The 22,089-nt window shown below is 45.9% G+C and overlaps 1 protein-coding gene across 7 annotated transcripts in view; it reads left to right on the top strand.

Annotated features, from left to right (window-relative positions):
• Positions 1-22,089, top strand: part of PIP5KL1 (phosphatidylinositol-4-phosphate 5-kinase like 1) — a 129,542-nt gene that overhangs the window by 34,905 nt on the left and 72,548 nt on the right. For 5 of the 7 annotated variants that reach the window (XM_068249784.1, XM_068249785.1, XM_068249783.1 and 2 more), the window contains exon 3: positions 180-291. The exons of 1 other annotated variant lie outside the window; for it this stretch is intronic. In XM_068249784.1, coding sequence (XP_068105885.1) covers positions 208-291 — 84 coding nt within the window. In that variant the 5' untranslated portion in view covers positions 180-207. Of the gene's footprint in view, positions 1-179; positions 292-9,384; positions 9,678-22,089 lie in introns of those variants that run through there. One more of the 7 variants, XM_068249788.1, reaches the window with a different exon arrangement.

Below are 22,089 nucleotides of genomic sequence, written 5' to 3' on the forward strand. Positions count from 1 at the left end.
GAGTGTAGGGTGTAAACTGCAAATATTAGAAAATGATGCAATGTTATAAAAAAAAATACAACAACTATATAACTGAAATTAAACATATGAGACTATTTTCTTTGCTACTAAGCATTGCTCTATTAATTATCAGTACCACACAACCAATTCATGATATCATAATTTATTTTTCGCTTCAGTGTCACTTGAAGGCTAACTAGTTCAGCAATGATGGGAACCAAATGTAAACATCACAAACAGAACTCAGAGGCTTTTGAGCAGAGAAGATTGTTCAAAAAATGGTGCAAGGAGGTAGAGGTATTTTGTTTGCAAATATAAGTATCATCCAGATACATGAATTGGATTGTGAGGTATTTATGGCAAATAGATACGACCCTTAGTTTACTTAAAGTGTACCTGAGATAGATAAATAGAAAAGTTTTATACCTACCTGGGGCTTGCTCCAGCCCCATTCAGGCTAATCGGCCCCACGCCGTCCTCCTCCGCCGTCCAGATGCTCCGGTAGATGCCCTGTTATCTTCGGCGGCGGTGTCGCGTTCCGGCGGCTGGGATCGTTCTGTGCCTGCGTAGTAGTAGTACCGGGCTAGGAGAAAGGGGCACTAAATCAGATCACTACTCATGCAGTGTGACCTCGGCAGTCTTCTCCTCAAAATCCTATTTTGAAAGAGGCAGTTAGATGTAATCTGTGGTGGTTTCTGGTTGGCTGGGGGGATTTTTAGAGCTATCTGGTCTTCCTACTTTTTTTTCTCATCATATCTCTCATCAACACGTTTCTCTGTTGGAATAATAGAATAATAAGCTTACTAATTCTTTAAGCAGGTAGCCAAGGCAAAATTACCAGTACTAATGCAGAGCAGAGTGCTGTGCATTGGGCAATCAGTGCGACCTGCAGTACATGGGTAACACAAGCATTGCTATGTTGGTAGCTCGTGCATCAGGGTCTATAAAGCAAAACAGTGCTGGAATTAATGCTGGAACCAAGGATGTAGCTACAGACCATGCCCCCTCCCCCCCCCCCCATCAAAACTTTGTTGAGCCCCCTAGACATTATGGAAAGCAAAAAATTGCTTTCTTAAAGCGGAACTGAATACTCCTGTAAAAACAAACAGTTTTACTTACCTAGGACTTCCCCAAGCCCCTAGCAGCCATTCTGTCCCGCGCCGGTCCTCCACGAGTTCTGTCCCTGCGTTGGTCCTCCACGAGTTTCGTTACCGTCGACATTGTACGTTGACGGCAACTGTGCCTGCGCGCCCCAGGCTATGTGTAGCTTTGTTCGTGTTGCAGCCTGCTATAGTGTCCTGCGATATTAGCGCAGGACGCTATAGCTGGCTGGAATGCAAAGAAAGCTTTGCATAGCCTGAGGTGCGCAGGCGCTGTTGCGGACGACTTACAAGTCGACGGCAATGAAACTAGCTGGCGGCGGAAGAACAGAGGATTATGGAGGACTGGCGCGGAACGGGAAGACTGCTGGGAGCTTGGGGAAGTCCCTGATAAGTGAAACTGTTTGCTTTTACAGGAGTATTCAGTTCCTCTTTAAAACAGAAAGTATTTGCAATAATTCAGGTTGGAGTGAGCTCCGAGATTTCTCCCAGTGCATCACTGCTGAAATATGCAAATCACCCATTGTTGTCCTTGTGGGCTAAACACACCTCCAGATTCGCTGGAATGCAATGACGTGTCAGCTTGTTAATATTACAGAGCCACACTAATCTAACATGCAGACTGTTTCGGATTGATTGATCCTCATCAGTGCATGGCATGGATTAATGTGGCTCTATGGAGTAGGACTTGAAACTCCCACCCAGGTACAGACTAACCAGCAAGCCCATAGTGAACCAGAACTCACTGGAGTGTGCAAAGGGCTACAATGGACCAAAAAGCCCTCTTACTAAATACTATATTATAGTATTTTATAAGTTGCTGCAGCCCTGAAGTGCTTTGAGTTTGCCAGGAGAAAAGAGCAATATAAATGTTATGTGCCTTGTTTTCCTTGTGGCAACCCTCACTATCTGGAAACCAATCTGCCAAGAATCATAACACTAGTGTGGCAACCATGACACCCCCATCCTCTCAAACAAGTATGGGCACAACAGAGGGACAACGTCTGTAGGCACCTCAAAGTCCAGGACTCCCCCTACAACTGAACAAGCTACTTCCCCTACAGTTACCCCTAAAATGGAAACAATACCTTTCAAACTGAAGGGTTAGTGGAACAGCAAAGTAGTAAAAGGGTGAACAAGACCATTACTGTATTTAACTTGAATATCTTAAAAGACACCTGAACTGAGAGGGACATGGTTGCTTCCATATTGGTTTCCTTTTTAAACAATACTAGTTGCTGGCAGTCATGTTAATCTTTCATAAGTTGGAAGTGTCTGAATCACACACCTGAAACAAGCATGCAGAAAATGCAGTCAAACTTAAAGTGTACCTGAGACGGAAGGATGCAAACGTTTTATAAATACCTGGGGCTTCCTCCAGCCCCCTCCATGCAGATCACTCCCTTGCAGCCATCCAAAGCCTGGATCCTCCGATAGCAGCCCCCTCGGCCAATCAGGCGTACTGCGCATGCGCAGGCCAGCTGTGCGCAACTGCCTAATCACGCTCCCTCGCCACCGCCCAAAGCCCCCTGGATCCTCCGATAGCAGCCCTGTTATCTTCAGCCAGTCAGGGCCAGTTGGCGTAGGCGCATTAAGACCAAGTGCACACCCCCGTCAGAGATGAGCTTTCGAGTAGTAAACTACTCGAACTCGAAATTCAAATGAAGTCTATTGACTTCACGTGTGACCACAGAATGGGGAGGGGGTTAACTTACCCAGAAGTCTTCGGGCCGTTTGCGTTCCATTACGCATCATAGGCGCAATGAAAGCTGCGTTCCATGACTCATGTCTGCGCTTCCTCCTTCCAGCTTGAAAGAGGAAGCGCAGTAGTGAGTCATGCAACGCGGCTTCCATTACGCCTATGACGCATAATGGAAGGCCCAAAGGCCCACGGCCTGAAGACTTCTGGGTAAGTTAACCCCCCCATCCCGCGGTCACACGTGACGTCATTAGACTTTATTTGAATTTCTAATTTGAGTAGTTTACTACTCGAAAGCCCATCTCTGACGGGGGTGTGCACTTGGCCTCAATGCGCCTACACCAACTGGCCCTGACTGGCTGAAGATAACAGGACTGCTATCGGAGCATCCTGGAGGCATTGGACGGTGGCAAGGGAGCAATCTGCGTGGAGGGGGCTGGAGGAAGCCCCAGGTATGTTTGAAACTTTTGTCTTATTTTGTCTCAGGTACACTTAATGTCAAACACCTGATCTACATGCCTGTTCTGTGTGTATGACTAAAATTATTAGAGACAGATGATCAGCAAGACAGCCAGGCAATGTGCATTAAAGCGGAATATAACCCTGCATTTCAACTTTGCTCTAAAACATTATTTACAGCATATTATATGCAACCAGCATTTTTTTTTACTAGACCAGCATTGGAAGGGTTACACACAGAGCTTTAAAGTTCCGTGGAGAGAACTGCTCCCCGCAGCCAAAGTTTAGATACATTTAAGTAAACAAAATGTAACAAGTGAGGAATGTTACACACTCTTTGGCTGTCCTCCAGCTCCTGCACAGTCAGAGAGAGTGAGTCACATTCCACAGTTGTTACATTTTGTTTTGCTTAAATGTATCTATCTAAACTTCGGCTGCGGGGAGCAGTTCTCTCCAGGAACTTTAAAGATCTGTGTGTAACCCTTCCAATGCTGGTCTAGTAAAAAAAAATGCTGGTTGCATATATTATGCTGTAAATAATGTTTTAGAGCAAAGTTGAAATGCAGGGTTATATTCCGCTTTAATTAACAAGAAATAAACATGTCAGCTTCCATATCCCTCTTAGTTCAGGTGTGCTTTAAATCCTACAGGATCACAGTGTCATATATTCATAATGTTCAGGTATAAAGCAGGATAAAGTTACATCAAGCAAGACAGGATGGGCTGCTCATACTCTTTGTTGTTGGAGGCCGGAACAATTGTTGATATGCATTCCAGGTTACTATTTTAGAAAACATAACTGTGTGGACACTCTGTTTACCTGCAGTCAAGCTATTTTAGAAAACATAACTGTGTGGACACTCTGTTTACCTGCAGTCAAGCAGCTTGTTCTGCTTTATGGAGAGGGGAGGGGGTAGCAAGAAGCAGGAGGTACTGAACAATAGTAGTCATCCGTGTCAGTTGTTTAGTGATTCACCACAGTGGATAAATAAACAATGTCATTGGACACCTGTTCTTACTTTCACCAGAGACTGTCACAAATCACTGTGTCAGGTGGTGAGAATAAAACGTGGGTATGCACAGCTCTACTTGCTTTTGCTAGCAATCTCATGTGATGATTTTCTGAAACATGGAAGGAGAAGATCCAAATGGTTATTAGTGTTTGTTCGTGGCAATAAAAACTTTTTTATAATAAAAATGAAAAGAAACAGCTGGAAGCTACCTATACTGGGGCACCTATACCTGGCTACCTATACTGGGGGCACCTATACCTGGCTACTTGTAATAAGTTTTTTTTTTATATCCTATCTGGCCTGCCTTTCCCGTTTTTGTTTTTTGTTTGTTGTTGCTTTTTGGGTGGGAGGGGGGGGCATCCATACCTCAGCAGGGGGCCCACTGATCTCTAGTTATGCCCCTGTACATTGACATTAAATGTAGATTATATATTGTTAGTGTGTATGGGAGAGCTGAGGACAGACAGGTGCAGGGAGTTATTGAAAATTTTCAAACAGAAGCTCTCACAGCAATAAAACCTGACGGGAGGTGTTAACCGTTTCTCACATTTTTTCACAAATAACGGTTCTTTTTTGCTGTCTGTATCCTTGTAGAGATTTCTATTCACTTCCTGCCATTTGTGACTCAAACCTACACTTCCCAAAATGGGCTCAGAAAACAATAAAAGCATAGCAGAGGTCTTAAAAGTCCCTTGCTCTATTCAACCCCTAAATAATATTTTGGATAGTATTAAACCTTAAAGTGGATCCGAGATGAACTTTTACTCATTGCATAACTGTGTTCCTTTCCTATTGTTTATAGGGCATTTCTCAAGCCAAATACTTTTTTGTTTTTGTTTTAATACTCTAATTCCCTATAAACTAAACAAGCCACGCCCACAGGTTTTCAGAGAGCCAAGGCATTTTCAGACAGTAGCAAGGGCTCATGGGAGCTCAGTCTGGGCAGGAGGAGGGGGAGGTATTACTAGCCAGAGATTTCAGAGGCAGAGGGGAGGAGGGAGGAGGAGGGGGGGATTAGGTTGTTTTGCTCAAGATGCAGATAAGCCTGCCTCTGTGTAATGTTTACAAACAACATGGCTGCTGTCATTGTATCACAGGAAATAAGTTCTCAGGATCCGCACCATCTAAAATCTTCTTTTTATTTTTAGCTCTTTGAAAGCATCATACAAGGCATAAAACAGTGTATCACACCACCATGACGCACAGCGTTTCAGATTAGCTTTTTCAGATGGCGTCTAGTACACACTCAAATAACAAACAGCAAAGCCCCATTTTTATAGCCCCAGAGAGGACCTGATGGAAGACTTTGTATTAGCATAAATACATATTCATGACCTTTGCTAACCAATAGGAATATGCCATATCGTAATGCATCAAACCCTTATATTTGCGGCTAGGAGACATGGATCACAGCTATAGCCTCATAGGAATCTTTTTTTTTTTTTTTTTAATATAATAATTTTTATTCAGGATTTTTTTTTCAAAAAACACATACAGTAAAAACAGGAGAAATACTTAGAAAGCATATTCGAGGTACATGACAGTTCACAATGATATACATTTATCAAAACTGGAATCTGAGTGATATCTGACACATATTGGCACAGGTGAACCACCCAACACTAGGAACTTTGTTGAGTTGGCTCTTGACCATGCGGTCCCTCACATCCGAGGAAACAGGGTAAAAGGTTAAGTAAAGATATGGTATGCCATAGGCACCGTAGAGGTAGCTAGATATTTAACGTAAGAGACGACCATAGGAATCTTTTTATTACTCAGATACAAATTCACACATCACTGTGCAAAAATAGTATCTCTCATTGTATTTATTCCTCAGCAATGCGGGGTCAGCTAGGTTAATAAAGCTGACAACATCCGCCTAGCCTACACCTGTCTCCAGCCAATCATTATTGTAGCTACAACGTCCGGTGTAGGACTGTACCTGCCGCCCACCGATCAGAAGAACTGGTTTTTTTGGGTGTTTTTTGCGACGTTTTTTGCTTATACTGCAAATTTATGCGTCTATGTGTCTAGGCCGGAAATTATAAGAAAAGAAATGGGAAAAATCATTATTTCTCAGTTTTCAGCCATTAAAGAGTAACTGTTAGCCCCAAAAATCAAATTTAAATCTCTATTGCAATGTTTTAATTACTTTGTAAGGGAGCCAAAAAGGCAATGCAGAAGTTAAAAAGCAATCTAATTTTTTTACTGTGTAGCCTTTTCCCCAAGCTCCTAAGGAGGACGCAAAGCCGCATACCAGATACTGCAGAGCATGCCCATGTCTGCCCGACCCCCCTCTCCCTCCCAGGACCAGGTGCCGATGTCTGCCCCACCCCCTCTCCCCCCCCCCAGGACCAGGTGCCGATGTCTGTCCGCTCCCCCCCCCCAACCCGCCCCCCCCCCAAGAGCCGATGTTTGTCCGACCCCCCAGGACCAGGTGCCGATATCTTTTCACCCCAACAGCTGACACGGAGAGAGAGCGGGAGCGGAGTACATCTACACACTTCCAGCGCCGCCACCGCAGAGCAGCCGCCGCCGAGTCACATGTGAGAGAATCACGAGCAGGAGAGAGATGCACGGCGGCGGCTGCTCTGCGGTGGCGGCGCTGGAAGTGTGTAGATGTACTCCGCTCCCGCTCTCCCTCCGTGTCAACTGTTGGGGTGAAAAGATATCGGCACCTGGTCCTGGGGGGTCGGACAGACATCGGCTCTTGGGGGGGCGGGTTGGGGGGGGAGCGGACAGACATCGGCACCTGGTCCTGGGGGGGAGAGGGGGTCGGGCAGACATCGGCACCTGGTCCTGGGGGGGAGAGGGGGGTCGGGCAGACATGGGCATGCTCTGCAGTATCTGGTATGCGGCTTTGCGTCCTCCTTAGGAGCTTGGGGAAAAGGCTACACAGTAAAAAAAATAGCTTTTTAACTTCTGCATTGCCTTTTTGGCTCCTTACAAAGTAATTAAAACATTGCAATAGAGATTTAAATTTGATTTTTGGGGCTAACAGTTACTCTTTAACGTTTTAAAATAAAATGTGCTACTGTGAATAAAACCCACACATTTTAGTTGCCCATTTATCCCAGTTATTACAACATTTAAAATATGTCCCTAGTATAATGTATGTTGACAATCAGGGCCGGATTTGTACTCTTTACCGTCTTAGGCCACTGTCACCAGCCGCCGCCCTTCATTATAGGTAGCGAGATGACCCCTCCCCCTTTCCCTCCAGTATAGGTAGCCAGATGACCCCTCCCCCTTTTCCTCCAGTATAGGTAGCCTGATGACCCCCCGCCCTTTCCCTCCAGTATAGGTAGCCAGATGACCCCTCCCCGTTCTCCTCCAGTGTAGGTAGCAAGATGACCCGTTCCCCCTTTCCTCCAGTATAGATAGCCAGATGACTCCCTTAATCCCTCCTTCCAACCCCCTTTCAGTATAAGTCGCCAGCTCTCCTTCACACCACAGCAGCCATCAGTGTCACTCATTTCTCTGCTTGTCTCCAGTGCAGAAGCTTCCTCTTCCCCTCTGTCTCCAATGCTGCCCAAGTTCATAGCTCCTGCTGCAATGCAAATGTGCACAGAGAGAAAGGTGGCTGCTGCACAGGTGACTAGCAGCAGAGTACTGCAGTCAGGCGCTCGCCTGATATCCCTTCATTGCAGCATTTGCAAGCTTGCAAATTCTGCACCAGTTTAGTCTGCTGCTTTGGTGCCCTTGCTCCTGTGGTGCCCTAGGCCATGGCCTAGGAGGCCTCAGCCTAAATCCGGCCCTGTTGACAATACAGTATTTTATTTGGAAATAAAAGTGTATATTTTTAGTGTTCCGTCCGTCACTAACTATAAGCCCTAATTTGCAAAAATAACAGTAATATACCCTTATGACATACATATTAAAAGAGTTGCGTCCCTAAGGTAACTATGTTGGCCGATAACGACCATCTGCTGAAAATCTATCATGTGTACAGCGGCCCCCAATCCCCTGAAAGCCTAGCACTGTCACCTGGGGCATCAACTTCTGATCCTTATTAGTGGGCAAAGCTTTAAGGTTGGTTCACACAATGGACCAAGCCGGAGTGTGCACTGTATCTGATCCCTTGGGGATCGCAAAATGCTAGGTGGAGTTAAACTAATAGAAATCGCGCCAAACGTCTCCATTACTGCGATCTGTTTGTGACGCGATTTTCTCCAGAGAACAGTTGCTGTTCTGCTGCATTTTCTGTGCGATTGAGGAACGCAGGAAAATCGCATAGTAATTGCACCGGCGCCGCAATGCAATTTTCCCATAATTCTGCAGTAAAATATTTTTACGCTCTTTTTTTTTGGGGGGGGGGCGCAAAACACACCACAACAAAGCCAATCTCAGCAGAATCGCAGTACTAGAGATTGGGAAGAAAACTATTGCATCGCAGCGAGAGAGGGATTCAGTCTGTGCCCAATTTCTTACAGTTTGAACAGTTGGCGATGATGCAGTCCAAGCGCCAGCAGCTGCTCCACCCACAGAACATAAAAATGGCACTCTAGACTATCTGCTTCTATTCCTGGGTTTAATATGTTTTGGGATTTTTAGCTGTAGAAGCCTCAATTCACAAATAAAAAGTAACATCTCAACACTCTGATTTCTAAGCTATTAGATGGCAGTTTTAGATCTGTGTCTCCAGGTTTAATTTCTCCTCAGCAAGAATAGCTGCTCCTGATCTGCAATGTAATTTCACTTGGAGAGAAAAGGATACTTGTGTCAGCTGGCTCCCTTTAATCAATGTGTGCTGACATAACTAGCCAGCTCCTGCCTCCCTCCAATCTGTCAGTAGTATAGTGTGTGTGTGTCATCCCTCTGTACTGCAGTGATTTTAATGGAACAGTCTATTATACAGTACAGGCAGGGGGAGTCACCGGGCATAATTTCAGAGCTACAGTAGCAGGTGTTTCTATGACTGCTCAGCACACTGAACCATGTTCATAGGGGGATTATTTTCTATCAGCAGAGAGAGGGGTGCAGTGTACAGACCCTTGATTTGCTGCCCTCTGCTATTGGTGGTACTGGCTGGGCTGAGGGACTGTGTCCAGTTAGTTGAGCAGGCTGTGCAGACAGCAGGAGGGAAGGGTGGGTTGGGGAAGTCAGTGTCAGGACAGGACAGTGGGTGCCTGGCATAAAGTGCTAGTGCAGTGCCTGCACAGGAATACAGCTGTTGGGTTGGCGCTCAATGGGAATATTGCAGGGGGAAGAGCACATTAGTGTTATGTGGAGAGTTGCTTACATAGTGACAAGTTTAATGACTTAGAGGAGAAGTAGATTTAGTAGCTGAGACTCTGTGACCAAGCATGACATGAAGACACGTGGGTGCTGGTGATATCTGTGACACATCTAAGAATGGAGGGGGAAGCAAGACGGGACTCAGCCATTAGTGCCTTCTTTCACAAGGTGAGACCCCCCCCCCCTCCTTTTACCCTGTCCCTGTCCTGTGCCCATCTGCCTTCTGGTCATATGGGATCCTAATCTGACTGACATAAATGCACTAACCCAGTGTCTGCTGTACTACTCTGTATTCATTTGTTATGCATACTGTATGTATGATCACTGCTGTAATTTGCTATGTTTTAAGGCATTTTTGTATTGGAAAGTGCACCTGTCACTTTCTCAGACACTGAACTAAATGCAAACTGATGACACAAGAGATTTCTGATTGTAATTCCTATGTCATAAAGTTTAACCATTGCCTCAACACAGGGAATTGCAGTTTAGCAGAAGGGAACCTGGATGAAGTTATCTATAGATATTGGCTATCCTGTGGCTAGAATACATTGTAGGACGTTTTACGAAAATAGGTGCTATATTTGATAAAAATATGAAATTGAACAACAAACCTATTAAAACTAGGATCCTCTTAAATGATTTTTCATACAGTATAAGAAATTGATCGAGCATAAATTGGAAAAGGCTATTTTTCTATGGATTGAACGTTCATTGATTGAACATAGCTGTGGACTGCATCGAATGGTATAAAGACAGTGGTATAATCAGTAATTTGCTGTATTTGGTGGACCATAATCTAATAGACGTTATTACACGTGTAAAGGTGTGAGAAACACCTAGGTATCACCTGGGTTGACAATTATGCTGGGCATTCACGGCATCGAGGGAGGCTGATGGCTCGATTGATAATATCCGGCGTGTCCGATCACCGCTGGGATCGATTCCGCACTCGATACCCGTGGGCGGACAATAGCGGCAAATCGAAGAAGATAAGAATAAGATAAGGTGGGGACGAGCGGGAATCGATCCGGGCACACGCGCGGACGAGCGGGGACGCGGCGGGAGTCGGTGTATGCCCAGCATAAGACTAAAGACTTTACCTTGATTTCTTTTTTTATTGTTCAAGATAAGATAAATAACATTTATATTGCACTTTTCTCCTGGTGGACTCAAACGCTTGAGTTGCACTCAGTGGGCAGTAGCAGTTAGGGAGCTTAGGCCAAGGACTCCTTACTGAATATGTGCTTACTTACTGCACAGGCTGCTTTGCAGGCAATCAACCTAGTGCATGGGCACCTTATCAGCCTATGGGCCTGATTCACAAAGCGGTGCTAACAGTTAGCACCCTGGTGAAAAGCCCTTTATCACGCCTAAACTCAGTTTAGGCATGATAAGTTTAGGTGTGATAAGTTTAGGTGTGATAAGTTTAGGCATGATAAGTTTAGGTGTGATAAGTTTAGGCATGATAAGTTTAAGCACCAACTGCGTTAGCACCACAGTGCACAGCTGATCAAAAGTTTTGCGCTAGCAAAGTCTGGTGCACTTCGCATAGAGTTTAATGGCGCTGCTTTTCATGCGGGACTTTGCACGCTATCTACACTTATCTAAACTTAGCATGCCTAAACTTATCACACCTAAACTTATCACACCTAAACTTATCACGCCTAAACTGGCTTTTCACCAGTGTGGTGCAAAGGTTATCATGCCTAAAGTCTTTCAGGCGTGATAACTGAGTTATCACCGCTTTGTGAATCAGGCCCTATATCTTCCATTCTGTCCGAGCATACTTTTTGATCGATGTTGGTCAAATTCAACCAAAAGTCGATCAATCTGACATTTTGGGGGATCAGTTCCATGTAGATTGATTGAATCTGCAGGTAATCGAATAGGAAAATCGATAAAGCGTATGGGCACTCCAAAATGTCTGATCGATTGTCTTCTGGTTGATTATGATCAAAAATCACTCAACGTTATCGAATGAACAAAATGGAAGATCTAGGTCAGGAGTGGCAGCAGATTGATCGCCCATAACGCTGCACTGCATCAAATAGTGCAGTGCTGCAGTTTGATCACAGTTCGATCAATTTTCAGTTGATTCCCTACTGGAACCTATTGAAAATCAGTGGGCAGTGTGTGTTGGGATCAATCGTTTTGCCACATCCTATGACAATCCATAAGCCTTTGGCCAGCTTTACATTGGTTATCTGGAAACATCATACCGATCATATATTTGTTGCATTCAAATTGCATAATAATTCATTTAGAGCTTTGATTTCTGTTTAGAATCTCCTATGAATGATGGCTTTACTGCATCAAGCTGTACTGAGTAAAGTCTCGTATACACGCTAGATGGTTCTTGGCTGAGGCAGCCAGTCAGGGCCGTGTCTGCCTAGAATCTAGCATGTATACGGTGGCGTAGCTAAAGAGCTGTGGGCCCCGATGCAAGTTTTACAATGGGGCCCCTCAAGCACTCTGTACATAACAATTGATATGGCGGCGCACCAAAACCTGCCAATGGCAAGTACAGTGTCAGAGGTGCAAGAAGGGGATGGGAAACAGCTTGTTAATAATTACCACTATTCAAAGTATCTATAGAAGTGATTATTATGTGCACAGGACCAACAGAGAGCTAATACTGTAGTTGAGGGAGGGCCCTTCGGGGCCCCTCTGGTCCAAGGGCCCCGATGCGGTTGGATCCTCTGCACCCCCTATTGCTACGCCCCTGCATGTATACGGTGCTCCCAATTCACTGCCAAGAGATCCCGAGCGCTGCATCATCTCAGCCGAGTGTAGGACGAGCCCACTGTTACCTTACTTACCCTTTCTGCTTGAAGCCACACTGAACTGTTGCCCAGGGCATTAAAGGGGATACAAGCAGCTTTTTTGTCCTTGCAGTTTGTCCTGGCTTCTAATTGCTGTAGGAGTTGCCATTTCCCACCTCCCTTCCCTCTTGTAACATCTGCAACTATGGCGGCTGCGGACACGCAGGGTGTACCCGCAGTCGCCTTTTTTCCCTGTTCTCAGGCCTCATCCGTTCCGTCGGCGTCTAGCACGCCACGAACGGTACTGTCTCGTGCCCATCGGGTCTCTGTATCACGCGGAGACAGGACCTTTATGCTGGAAGAAGGCGCGTCAGCTGACCTGCCGGTCGGCTGACGTCAGGGGTGACTCACGCCGCTTGGATTGGCTGATTGGTAAGGGGCGCGGCTGTGTGCTCTCCTCGGCTTCTTAAGCCTTCACTGGTCATTTGCAACTTGTCTTCTGTTGCGAATACACTCGTGTTAGCGCTCAGACCTTAGACTAGTATCCGGTGTGCTTTGATCTGGGAGGAAACCAGGGATTTCACACAAGACTAGGACTATTGTTATATTGTATTACTGATTACCTGTGTATGATTCTGGCTATACTCTGACCTTGCTATTGCTCATCGATTCTGTACTTCTGCCTATCTGACCTTAGTTGCTGAACCTCTGCCTGATAACTCACTATTCTTCTGCCTCACGTTTCTGTACTGTATTCGCCTCTCAGTTGCCAAACCTTGCCTGTCTGACCTCTCTACTCACCAGTGGGCCCTTGACACTGGTGAGGTGCTCTTTTGATTAATACCCACCAGCTCCTCTGGTGAGGTTTAAGTTATACAGCTCCTGTGACTGATAGTACCTTACCAGGCGTACGTACAAAAAGGGCGCCTGGACAAAAAGGGCGCGGGGTGTAAACTCTAAATAATAATTAATCATTAATAGGGTTTATAAATATAGTGTGCTATATTTCGTTTACAAATAATGTTTAACAAAATTATAAATCATTAAATAATGTTTATTAAATCGGAAATTGTGAAAACGTTAATCTTCCCTGTTTCAAAAGTTAAACTTATAATTACGTTTATAAAAAAACCAATAATATATGTTTAATTGTTATAATTGTATATTATTGTGAATAACCGTCATTTATGGTTTGTTCTTATAATAAAATCTGAAAATATTGTTTATAAAGATGATATAAATATAACTACGTTCGTAATAAGTGTTGTAATACATTAGTAATTATTACTAAAATTTTACTAAAACTATACCTAAGCCTACTCTTACATAGAACCCTACCTGTACCTATCCCTAACCCCTAGACTCCCCTGTTGGTGCCTAAACCTAAGACCCCCCTATTGGTGCCTAAACCTAAGACCCCCCTGTTGGTGCCTAAACCTAAGACCCCCCTGTTGGTGCCTAAACCTAAGACCCCCCTGTTGGTGCCTAAACCTAAGACCCCCCCCTGTTGGTGCCTAAGTAACCCTCCCTGTACCTACCCCTAACCCCTAGACCCCCCTCTTGGTGCCTAAACCTAAGACCCCCCTGTTGGTGCCTAAACCTAAGACCCCCCTGTTGGTGCCTAAGTAACCCTCCCTGTACCTACCCCTAACCCCTAGACCCCCCTCTTGGTGCCTAAACCTAAGACCCCCCTGTTGGTGCCTAAACCTAAGACCCCCCCCTGTTGGTGCCTAAGTAACCCTCCCTGTACCTACCCCTAACCCCTAGACCCCCCTCTTGGTGCCTAAACCTAAGACCCCCCTGTTGGTGCCTAAACCTAAGACCCCCCTGTTAATGCCTAAACCTAAGACCCCCCTGTTGGTGCCTAAACCTAAGACCCCCCTGTTGGTGCCTAAACCTAAGACCCCCCTTTATTATGTGGATAATAATGTTTTACTAATTGTGGATTCCTGTTAATGCCTAAACCTAAGACCCCCCTGTTGGTGCCTAAACCTAAGACCCCCCTGTTGGTGCCTAAACCTAAGACCCCCCTTTATTATGTGGATAATAATGTTTTACTAATTGTGGATTCAAAAAATATTTTGCAATTTATGTTACGTACTGATCGCTTTATTTTGTGAATAATAATGTTTTACAAACAGTAAGGGATAAAACTTTAAATAATGTTTTAATTATTTAAATGAGATAAATATGTTTAGTATTTTCATAAACGTTATTCGGCACGGGTGCATTTTATAAACGTAAATCACCACAAGTTCAGTTATAAATCATTAAACATCGCCGGGCGCCGTTTGTAAACTTTATTTAGCTCCTGGCGCCGTTTATAAACTTTATTTAGCTCCGGCGCCCTTTTTTCCTACTCGGCGCCCATTAAACTCTATTTATTATGGGAGTGAATGGCGGCGCCCTTTTTGTCCACTAGCGGCATGCGCCCTTTTTTCCCAGCTCCCCTTACCAGCTCCTCTGGTAAGGTCTAGTTAAACTATTCAGTCGCTTGTGCTGATAGTACCTTACCAGCTCCCCTGGTAAGGTTTAGCCAAACCTTGTTGTCACTCCTGTTGTTAGTACTTTACCAGCTCCTCTGGTGAGACCTATTATTTATACTACTGTTGTTGCAGCTAGTACCCACCAGCTCCCCTGGTGAGGGCTAGCACTGTTATAGCAGCTAGTACCCACCAGCTCCCCTGGTGAGGTCTAGCACTGTTGTTTCAGATAATACTCACCAGCTTCTCTGGTGAGATCTATCCATTTAATCTACTGTTGCACCAAACACTTTACACCTCTGTTTCTCAGCCGTCTATACTTGCTTTATTGTTGATACTGCAGATCACCCCATAATCGGGTATAGAGTCTGTATTATTGGTGATTCTGCAGATCACACAATAACCAGACATCTGTGTGCTACACCAATCGTTACACCTCTGCACTTATTTATCCAGGGGAAGGTGTGTATCAAGTGTAAAAGTAGCCATACATCTAGCAATGTATAGGCACTAGGCAGATTCGACCAAGAGACAAATCTCTCTCATATCGAATCTGATAAGAGAGAGATCTGTCAGCTGCCCATACACCACAGGCCGATTCCCGATCAATTTCATGCTGAAATTGATCCGGAATCGGCCTTGTGCTCCGCATCCGCCGCCCCAACGCTGTGCCTCACTAATGAAGAATGTCCCCCCGGTGCCTCGTGTAAAGTATACATTACCAGTCCCCCGCTGCCTCCAGGATATCTCCACTGCATACACGCACGCCCCACCTGGTTTCCTGGTTAGATACACAGCCCCGTTCCCGTGTGGACTCCTCTCGCCAGGCTCTCTTCCTCTAGTCTTCTCACTGCCTGGCCGCGTCCTTTCTCCATGGTTACCCGGCAGTGCCTCTCACAACATCAGAGGTCGGAAGTAACCATAGCAGGAGGATGTGGCCAGGCGGCGAGCAGACTAGAGTGCTGAAGAGGAGGAGAGCCCAGCGAGAGGAGTCCACGTGGGAGCGGGGCTGTGTAAAACTATACTGGGCCACCACCTGGCTATTTACACTGGAGCACCTATAGCTCGCTACCTACTCTGGGGAGCCACCTGGCTATCTATACTGGAGCACAAAGTGCTCGCTACCTACACTGGGGCACCCACCACCTGTACCTGGCTATCTATACTGGATCACCTATAGCTCGCTACCTACTCTGGGGAGCCACCTGGCTATCTATACTGGAGCACCTATAGCTCGCTACCTACACTGGGGCACCCACCACCTGTACCTGCTATCTATACTGGAGCACCAATAGCTTGCTACCTACACTGGCGCACCACCTGGCTATATATACTGTAGCATCTATAGCTCACTACCTACACTGGGGCACCACCTGGCTATTTATACTCAAGCACAAATAGCTCGCTACCCACACTGGGGCACCACCTGGCTATATATACTGTAGCATCTATAGCCCACTACCCACACTGGGGCACCACCTGGCTATTTATACTGGAGCACATATAGCTTGCTACCTACACTGGGGCACCACCTGTACCTGCTATCTATACTGGAGCACCCAAAGCCCACACTGACAAGACAAGACAAATAACATTTATATTGTGCTTTTTTTCCTGGCGCCAGGGCAGTAGCAGTATTAGGGAGACTTACCTAAGGTCTCCTACTGAATAGGTGCTGGCTTACTGAACAGGCAGAGCTGAGATTCTAACCCAGATCTCCTGTGTCAGAGGCAGAGCCCTTAACCATTACACTTCCAGCCACCACTGGGGGCACCTCTACCTCTATACCCTATACTGGGAGCACCTATAGATGGATACCTACACTGGGGGCACCTATGCCTTGCTACCTATACTGGGGGGACCTATACCTGGATACCTCTCCGGAGGGCACCTATAACTGGCTAGGACAGGGGGACAAGAGCTGACACAGAGGGGGACAAAGGAGGTACGGGGGAACAGAGGGGGAGAAAAGAGGCACAGGGGGAACAATGGTGACGCAGAGGGGGACAAAAAAAGCACAGGGAGGACAGAGATGATATGGGGGAGATGAGGTGACACAGAGGGGGACAAAAGAGAATGGATTCAGGCTAAGAATGGACACAGTCCCGATCTCATTTGTTAACTGGGGACTACCTGTTTTTCGCTAGTATTTGACTCCACCCACATTATGTCATGGCTACGCCCATTTTTTTACCACGTTCTTCGGGAAGGGGTACATTTGCTTAGGGATGACTCACAAAGGGGTACATGTGCTGAAAAGCTTGAGAACCACTGCTTTAGGTCATTTATGGTTACTCACATTGCATACATGAAATAAAGGCGCAAGGAAAAAACAGTGCAGGGTGAAGCTGAAATTTCAAAATATTGTTTACAATGTTTTTTTTATCGTTTTTTCATCTTTATCTCCATTATAATAATAAATATGTTATAACGATATTAAAACGCCGCAAGGTTGAAGCTGAAATTGCAAAATAGTGTATATAACAATGTTTTTTATAGTTTTTTCATTAATATCTCTGTTATGGTGCCCATACATGGTACAATTTTTTCATTTTTTTTTCTGGTTAGATCATTTTGTTAGATTACTCCATTAGATCCAATATAAATAAATACCGTCGTATATTGAGTACCAAATTAACACGAAAACATATTTACTGTGGTAATGACCATAATAAAACACTGGTACTGTATATTTTACTCATATTTTACTGCAGCTACACCTAACCATACTCTCACACAGAACTCTCCTCCCTCTACCGATGCTTAACCCTAGCAGGCTCCTTCCTAACGCATAACCCTAAAACCCTGCTTCCTGATGCATAACCCTAAAACCCCCCTTCCTGACTCCTAACCCTAAACCCCCCCCTTCCTGACGCATAACCCTAAAACCCCTCTTACTGACGCCTCACCCTAAGACCTCCCTTCCTGATGCCTAACCCTAAGACGCCCCCTTACTGATGCCTAACCCTAAGACCCCCCTTTCCTGATACCTAACCCTAAGACCTCCCTTCCTGACGCCTAACCCTAAGACCCCCCTCCCCCCCCCCTCCACGCCTAACCTTAAAACCCCCTTCCTCCACTGCAAAAAAACAATACATTTCCAAAACAACAAATTTCAAAACGATAATTTCCGAAATGATAATTCTCAAAATGATTTTCAAAATTATAATTTTCAAACCAATAATTCTCAAAACTAAAAATTTCGGTTGGATGGGCCCGACGCCCACTATTTATCGGGCGCCCAAATTTCGCTCTCCTCTCGCTTCTCCTCCTACTCTGAGTGCATGCTGTTAGAGTAAACACAGTACACACATGCTGCCCCTGTAATCTCTGCACCTGATGCAAGTGTTTCACCTTGCTTCATGAGAGAACCGGCCCTGTTTGCCACAGGCGCCCAAATTTCCTGCTTCCACTCACATTGTCCTCCAAAGTTTGTAGCTATCAGGAAAATGTATCTCATTTTTTAAGGGTTTCAGGTTTCAAGAGGTTTTCTTTAACTCGGTCACCTTTATTTGCCTAGCTATTTTTTTAAATGGAATTTTTTTTAAAGTTACTAAAGAGCCTGTGAAGCACTCACTTAATGTTCATGGCAATTTTAATAATAAAGTGAAATTTCCCATAAATAAGTGAAATTGTAGGAAGTATGTCTAATTTGTAAACATAGCAGTAGGAGAACAGAGGCGCCAGCAGGATAAAAGTGGATAAAAACTTTAAAATTTGCTGGGAGGAAGCGGTGGACTTACCTCCATAAAGCAGACACAAAAGACTGTCTGAATAGTAGTCACATTTATTAATTAGTACCCCAAAACAGTGCAACGCGTTTCGCAGGCCCAGCCCGCTTCATCAGGCAATAAACATGGGGACAAGACAGAATTTCAGCAATAGCCAGTGTAGCGCCTCAGGCTGAGGCGCTACACTGGCTATTGCTGAAATTCTGTCTTGTCCCCATGTTTATTGCCTGATGAAGCGGGCTGGGCCTGCGTAACGCGTTGCACTGTTTTGGGGTACTAATTAATAAATGTGACTACTATTCAGACAGTCTTTTGTGTCTGCTTTATGGAGGTAAGTCCACCGCTTCCTCCCAGCAAATTTTAAAGTTTTTATCCACTTTTATCCTGCTGGCGCCTCTGTTCTCCTACTGCTATACCGTGTCCACCCCTGGTGGAGGGGTGATCTACCCCCTTTCGCATCTACAGAGAGCGACTTCTTATCCCTGAGTGAGGACAGGTCTAATCTCCTCACCTGCCTATACAGTGGTTGCCTCTGTAGTAACCCACGTTTGTGAATATAATTTTCTCACGATAACCTTTACTTCATTTATGCTTAACATACTACACTATATTGGGCTCTCGGTTTCTCTACACTTTAATTTGTAAACATAACTTACCTGCCTTTTCTGCCTGTTATCTCTTTTAAAGAGACACTGAAGCGAAAAACAATATATGATATAGTGAATTGGTTGTGTACTATGAATAATTACTAGAAGATTAGCAGCAAAGAAAATATTCTCATATTTTTATTTTCAGGCATATAGTGTTTTTTCTAACATTGCATCATTCTCTAATATGTGCAGATTACACAACACTCAGCATTCAAAATTATTCTTTCAGAGCAGTCTGTGAACTAATGACCTCTCCTCTGGCAGAGAAAAAGTAAATAGTTAACTAAAGGTAGCCATACACTGGTCGATTTGCCATCAGATTCTACCAACAGATAGATCCCTCTCTGATCGAATCTGATCAGAGAGGGATCGTATGGCCACCTTTACTGCAAACAGATTGTGAACCGATTTCAGCCTGAAACCGTTCACAATCTGTTGTGGTGGTGGTGCTGCTGCCGCCACTCCCCTCCCCCGCCGCATACATTACGAATTTCGATCCATTTCGTCCGATCCTGTCGATCGCTCCATGCGGACAATTACAGTCGATCGCCCGCGGGTTGGGAGCGCGTCGCTAGCGCCGTTCGAGTGCCCGACGACCGACGCAATAGAGCGGCAATACATTACCTGCTCCGCCGGCGTGACTGCCCCCGGTCACCGCTGCTCCGTCTCCGCTCTGGTCTCCAGGTCCGGCATGCTTTACTTCTTCCTGCCCGGCAGGAAGTTTAAACAGTAGAGCGCCCTCTACTGTTTAAACTTCCTGCCGGGCAGGAGGAACTGAAGCATGCCGGAGACCAGAGCGGAGACGGAGCAGCGGTGACCGGGGGCAGTCGCGCCGCTGGAGCAGGTAATGTTTTGCCGCTCTATTGCGTCGGTCGTCGGGCACTCGAACGCCGCTAGCGACGCGCTCCCTACCCGCGGGCGATCGACGGTAATTTTCCGCACGGAGCGATCGACGGGATCGGACGAAATGGATCGAAATTCGGCGTGTAGCTCGAACGATTGGCAGCAGATTCGATCCCAGTGATCGAATCTGCTGTCGAAACGGCGGCAAATCGGGCCAGTGTATGGCCAGCTTAACAGTTGAGATAATAAAAGTCAGAAAACAGCCCTCTCACGACTTTGAAAGTCGTAGAGATAATGGCTTTTTTGCATAGAGATAACAACTGGAGTTTCTTAACTCTTCCTGTACTGGAAACAATTAGACTGATGTATCTGATCTTAATGTTTTATTTATTAGCTGTACTACACATACAAATCATAATATCAGTTTTTTTCCCGCTTCAGTGTCTCTTTAAAGGGAAACCGATTGAGAGGGGTATGGAGGTCGACATGTTTATTTCTCTTGAAATAATGCACACTAGCGATCCCGCGGCATAGCATACGCCGCATCAGAGGGTATCGGGCAGGAAGGGGGTATTGGGCACAGCGGCGGGGAGGGGGGGTCGGACCCCCCCCCCTCACCTGGATCCCCCATCTGTGCTCCCCCTCCAGCTTAAGCTCAGCATCAGCCGCCGCCGCTATTAGTAAGAGGCAGCGGGCTGGGATGACTCACCTCTTCCGCATTCCAGCGTGCTCTCCACTGTCGTCACTTCCTGCAATGCCGCCCACTGTATTGTAAGTGGGCAGCATTGCAGGAAGTGACGACAGTGGAACGCACGCTGGAATGCGGAAGAGGTGAGTCATCCCTGCCCATTGCCTCTTACTAATAGCGGCGGCTGCTGCTGAACTTAAGCTAGAGGGGGAGCGCAGATGGAGGACCCAGGTGAGGGAGAGGGGATCTGACCCCACTCCCCGCCGCTGTGCCCAATACCCCCTTCCTGCCCGCTACCCCCTCCAGCTCGGCGGCAAGTGTAGGACTGCCCCTGGGGGCAGGGTGCTACTTCTTCTTCTTGCTTGAAGGTTGAGGCACTTAGCCTATTATATATATAGACTAGCCGACCCGCGGCGTAGCATACGCCGCACTAGAGGGCAGGAAGGGGGTATTGGGCACAGCGGCGGGGAGGGGGGTTGGACCCCCCCTCAACTGGGTCCCCCATGTGTGCTCTACCTCCAGCTTAAGCTCAGCAGGACCCCCCCCCCTCACCTGGGTCCCCCATGTGCACTTCCCCTCCAGCTTAAGCTCAGCAGGAACCCCCCCCCCCCTCACCTGGGTCCCCCATGTGCGCTCCCCCTCCTGCTTAAGCACAGTAGCAGCCGCCACTATTAGTAAGAGGCAGCGGGCGGGGATGACTCACCTCTTCCGTGTTCCATCGTGCGTTCCACTGTCGTCACTTCCTGCAATGCCGCACACTGTATTGGTGTAATTTGCCTTTTTAAAACAGAAGGAAATCTGCAATAATTCAGCTATAAGTGAGCATTTGTGGTTACCCACAATGCACTGCTACTAAATATGCAAATTACCCCTTTTCCCCCTTGGTAAGCCAAGCAAGCATCCAGAGCCACTGGTGTATAGCAAGCATATAGCTTTAAATTTTACACAGTCATATCAAACCCACATGTAGACAGCCTGTTTCAGACTTTTGGTCCTCATCAGTACATGGCAGGGATTGATACAGCTGTATGAGCTAGGGCTTGGACCAGTACAACAGAGTAACCAAGTAGCTCAGGGTGACCCAAACTACTAAGAATGTATAGGGGGATAAAAGGGACCAAAAAGCCCTCCTACTAAAAAAAGAAAAGCTTGGTGTAATTTGCCTTCCTAAAACAGAAGGAAATCTTCAATAATTCAGCTATAAGTGAACATTTGTGGTTACCCACAATGCACTGCTACTAAATATGCAAATAATTCCTTTTCACCCTTGGTAAGCCAAGCAAGCATCCAGAACCACTGGTGTATAGCAAGCCTATAGCTTTAAATTTTACACAGCCATATCAAACCCACATGTGACAGCCTGTTTCAGACTTTTGGTCCTCATCTGTAGCTGGCAAGCATTGATATGGCTGTATGAGATAGG

This window comes from Hyperolius riggenbachi, chromosome 8 (genome assembly GCF_040937935.1).
Source record: "Hyperolius riggenbachi isolate aHypRig1 chromosome 8, aHypRig1.pri, whole genome shotgun sequence".
Taxonomy (NCBI): domain Eukaryota; kingdom Metazoa; phylum Chordata; class Amphibia; order Anura; family Hyperoliidae; genus Hyperolius; species Hyperolius riggenbachi.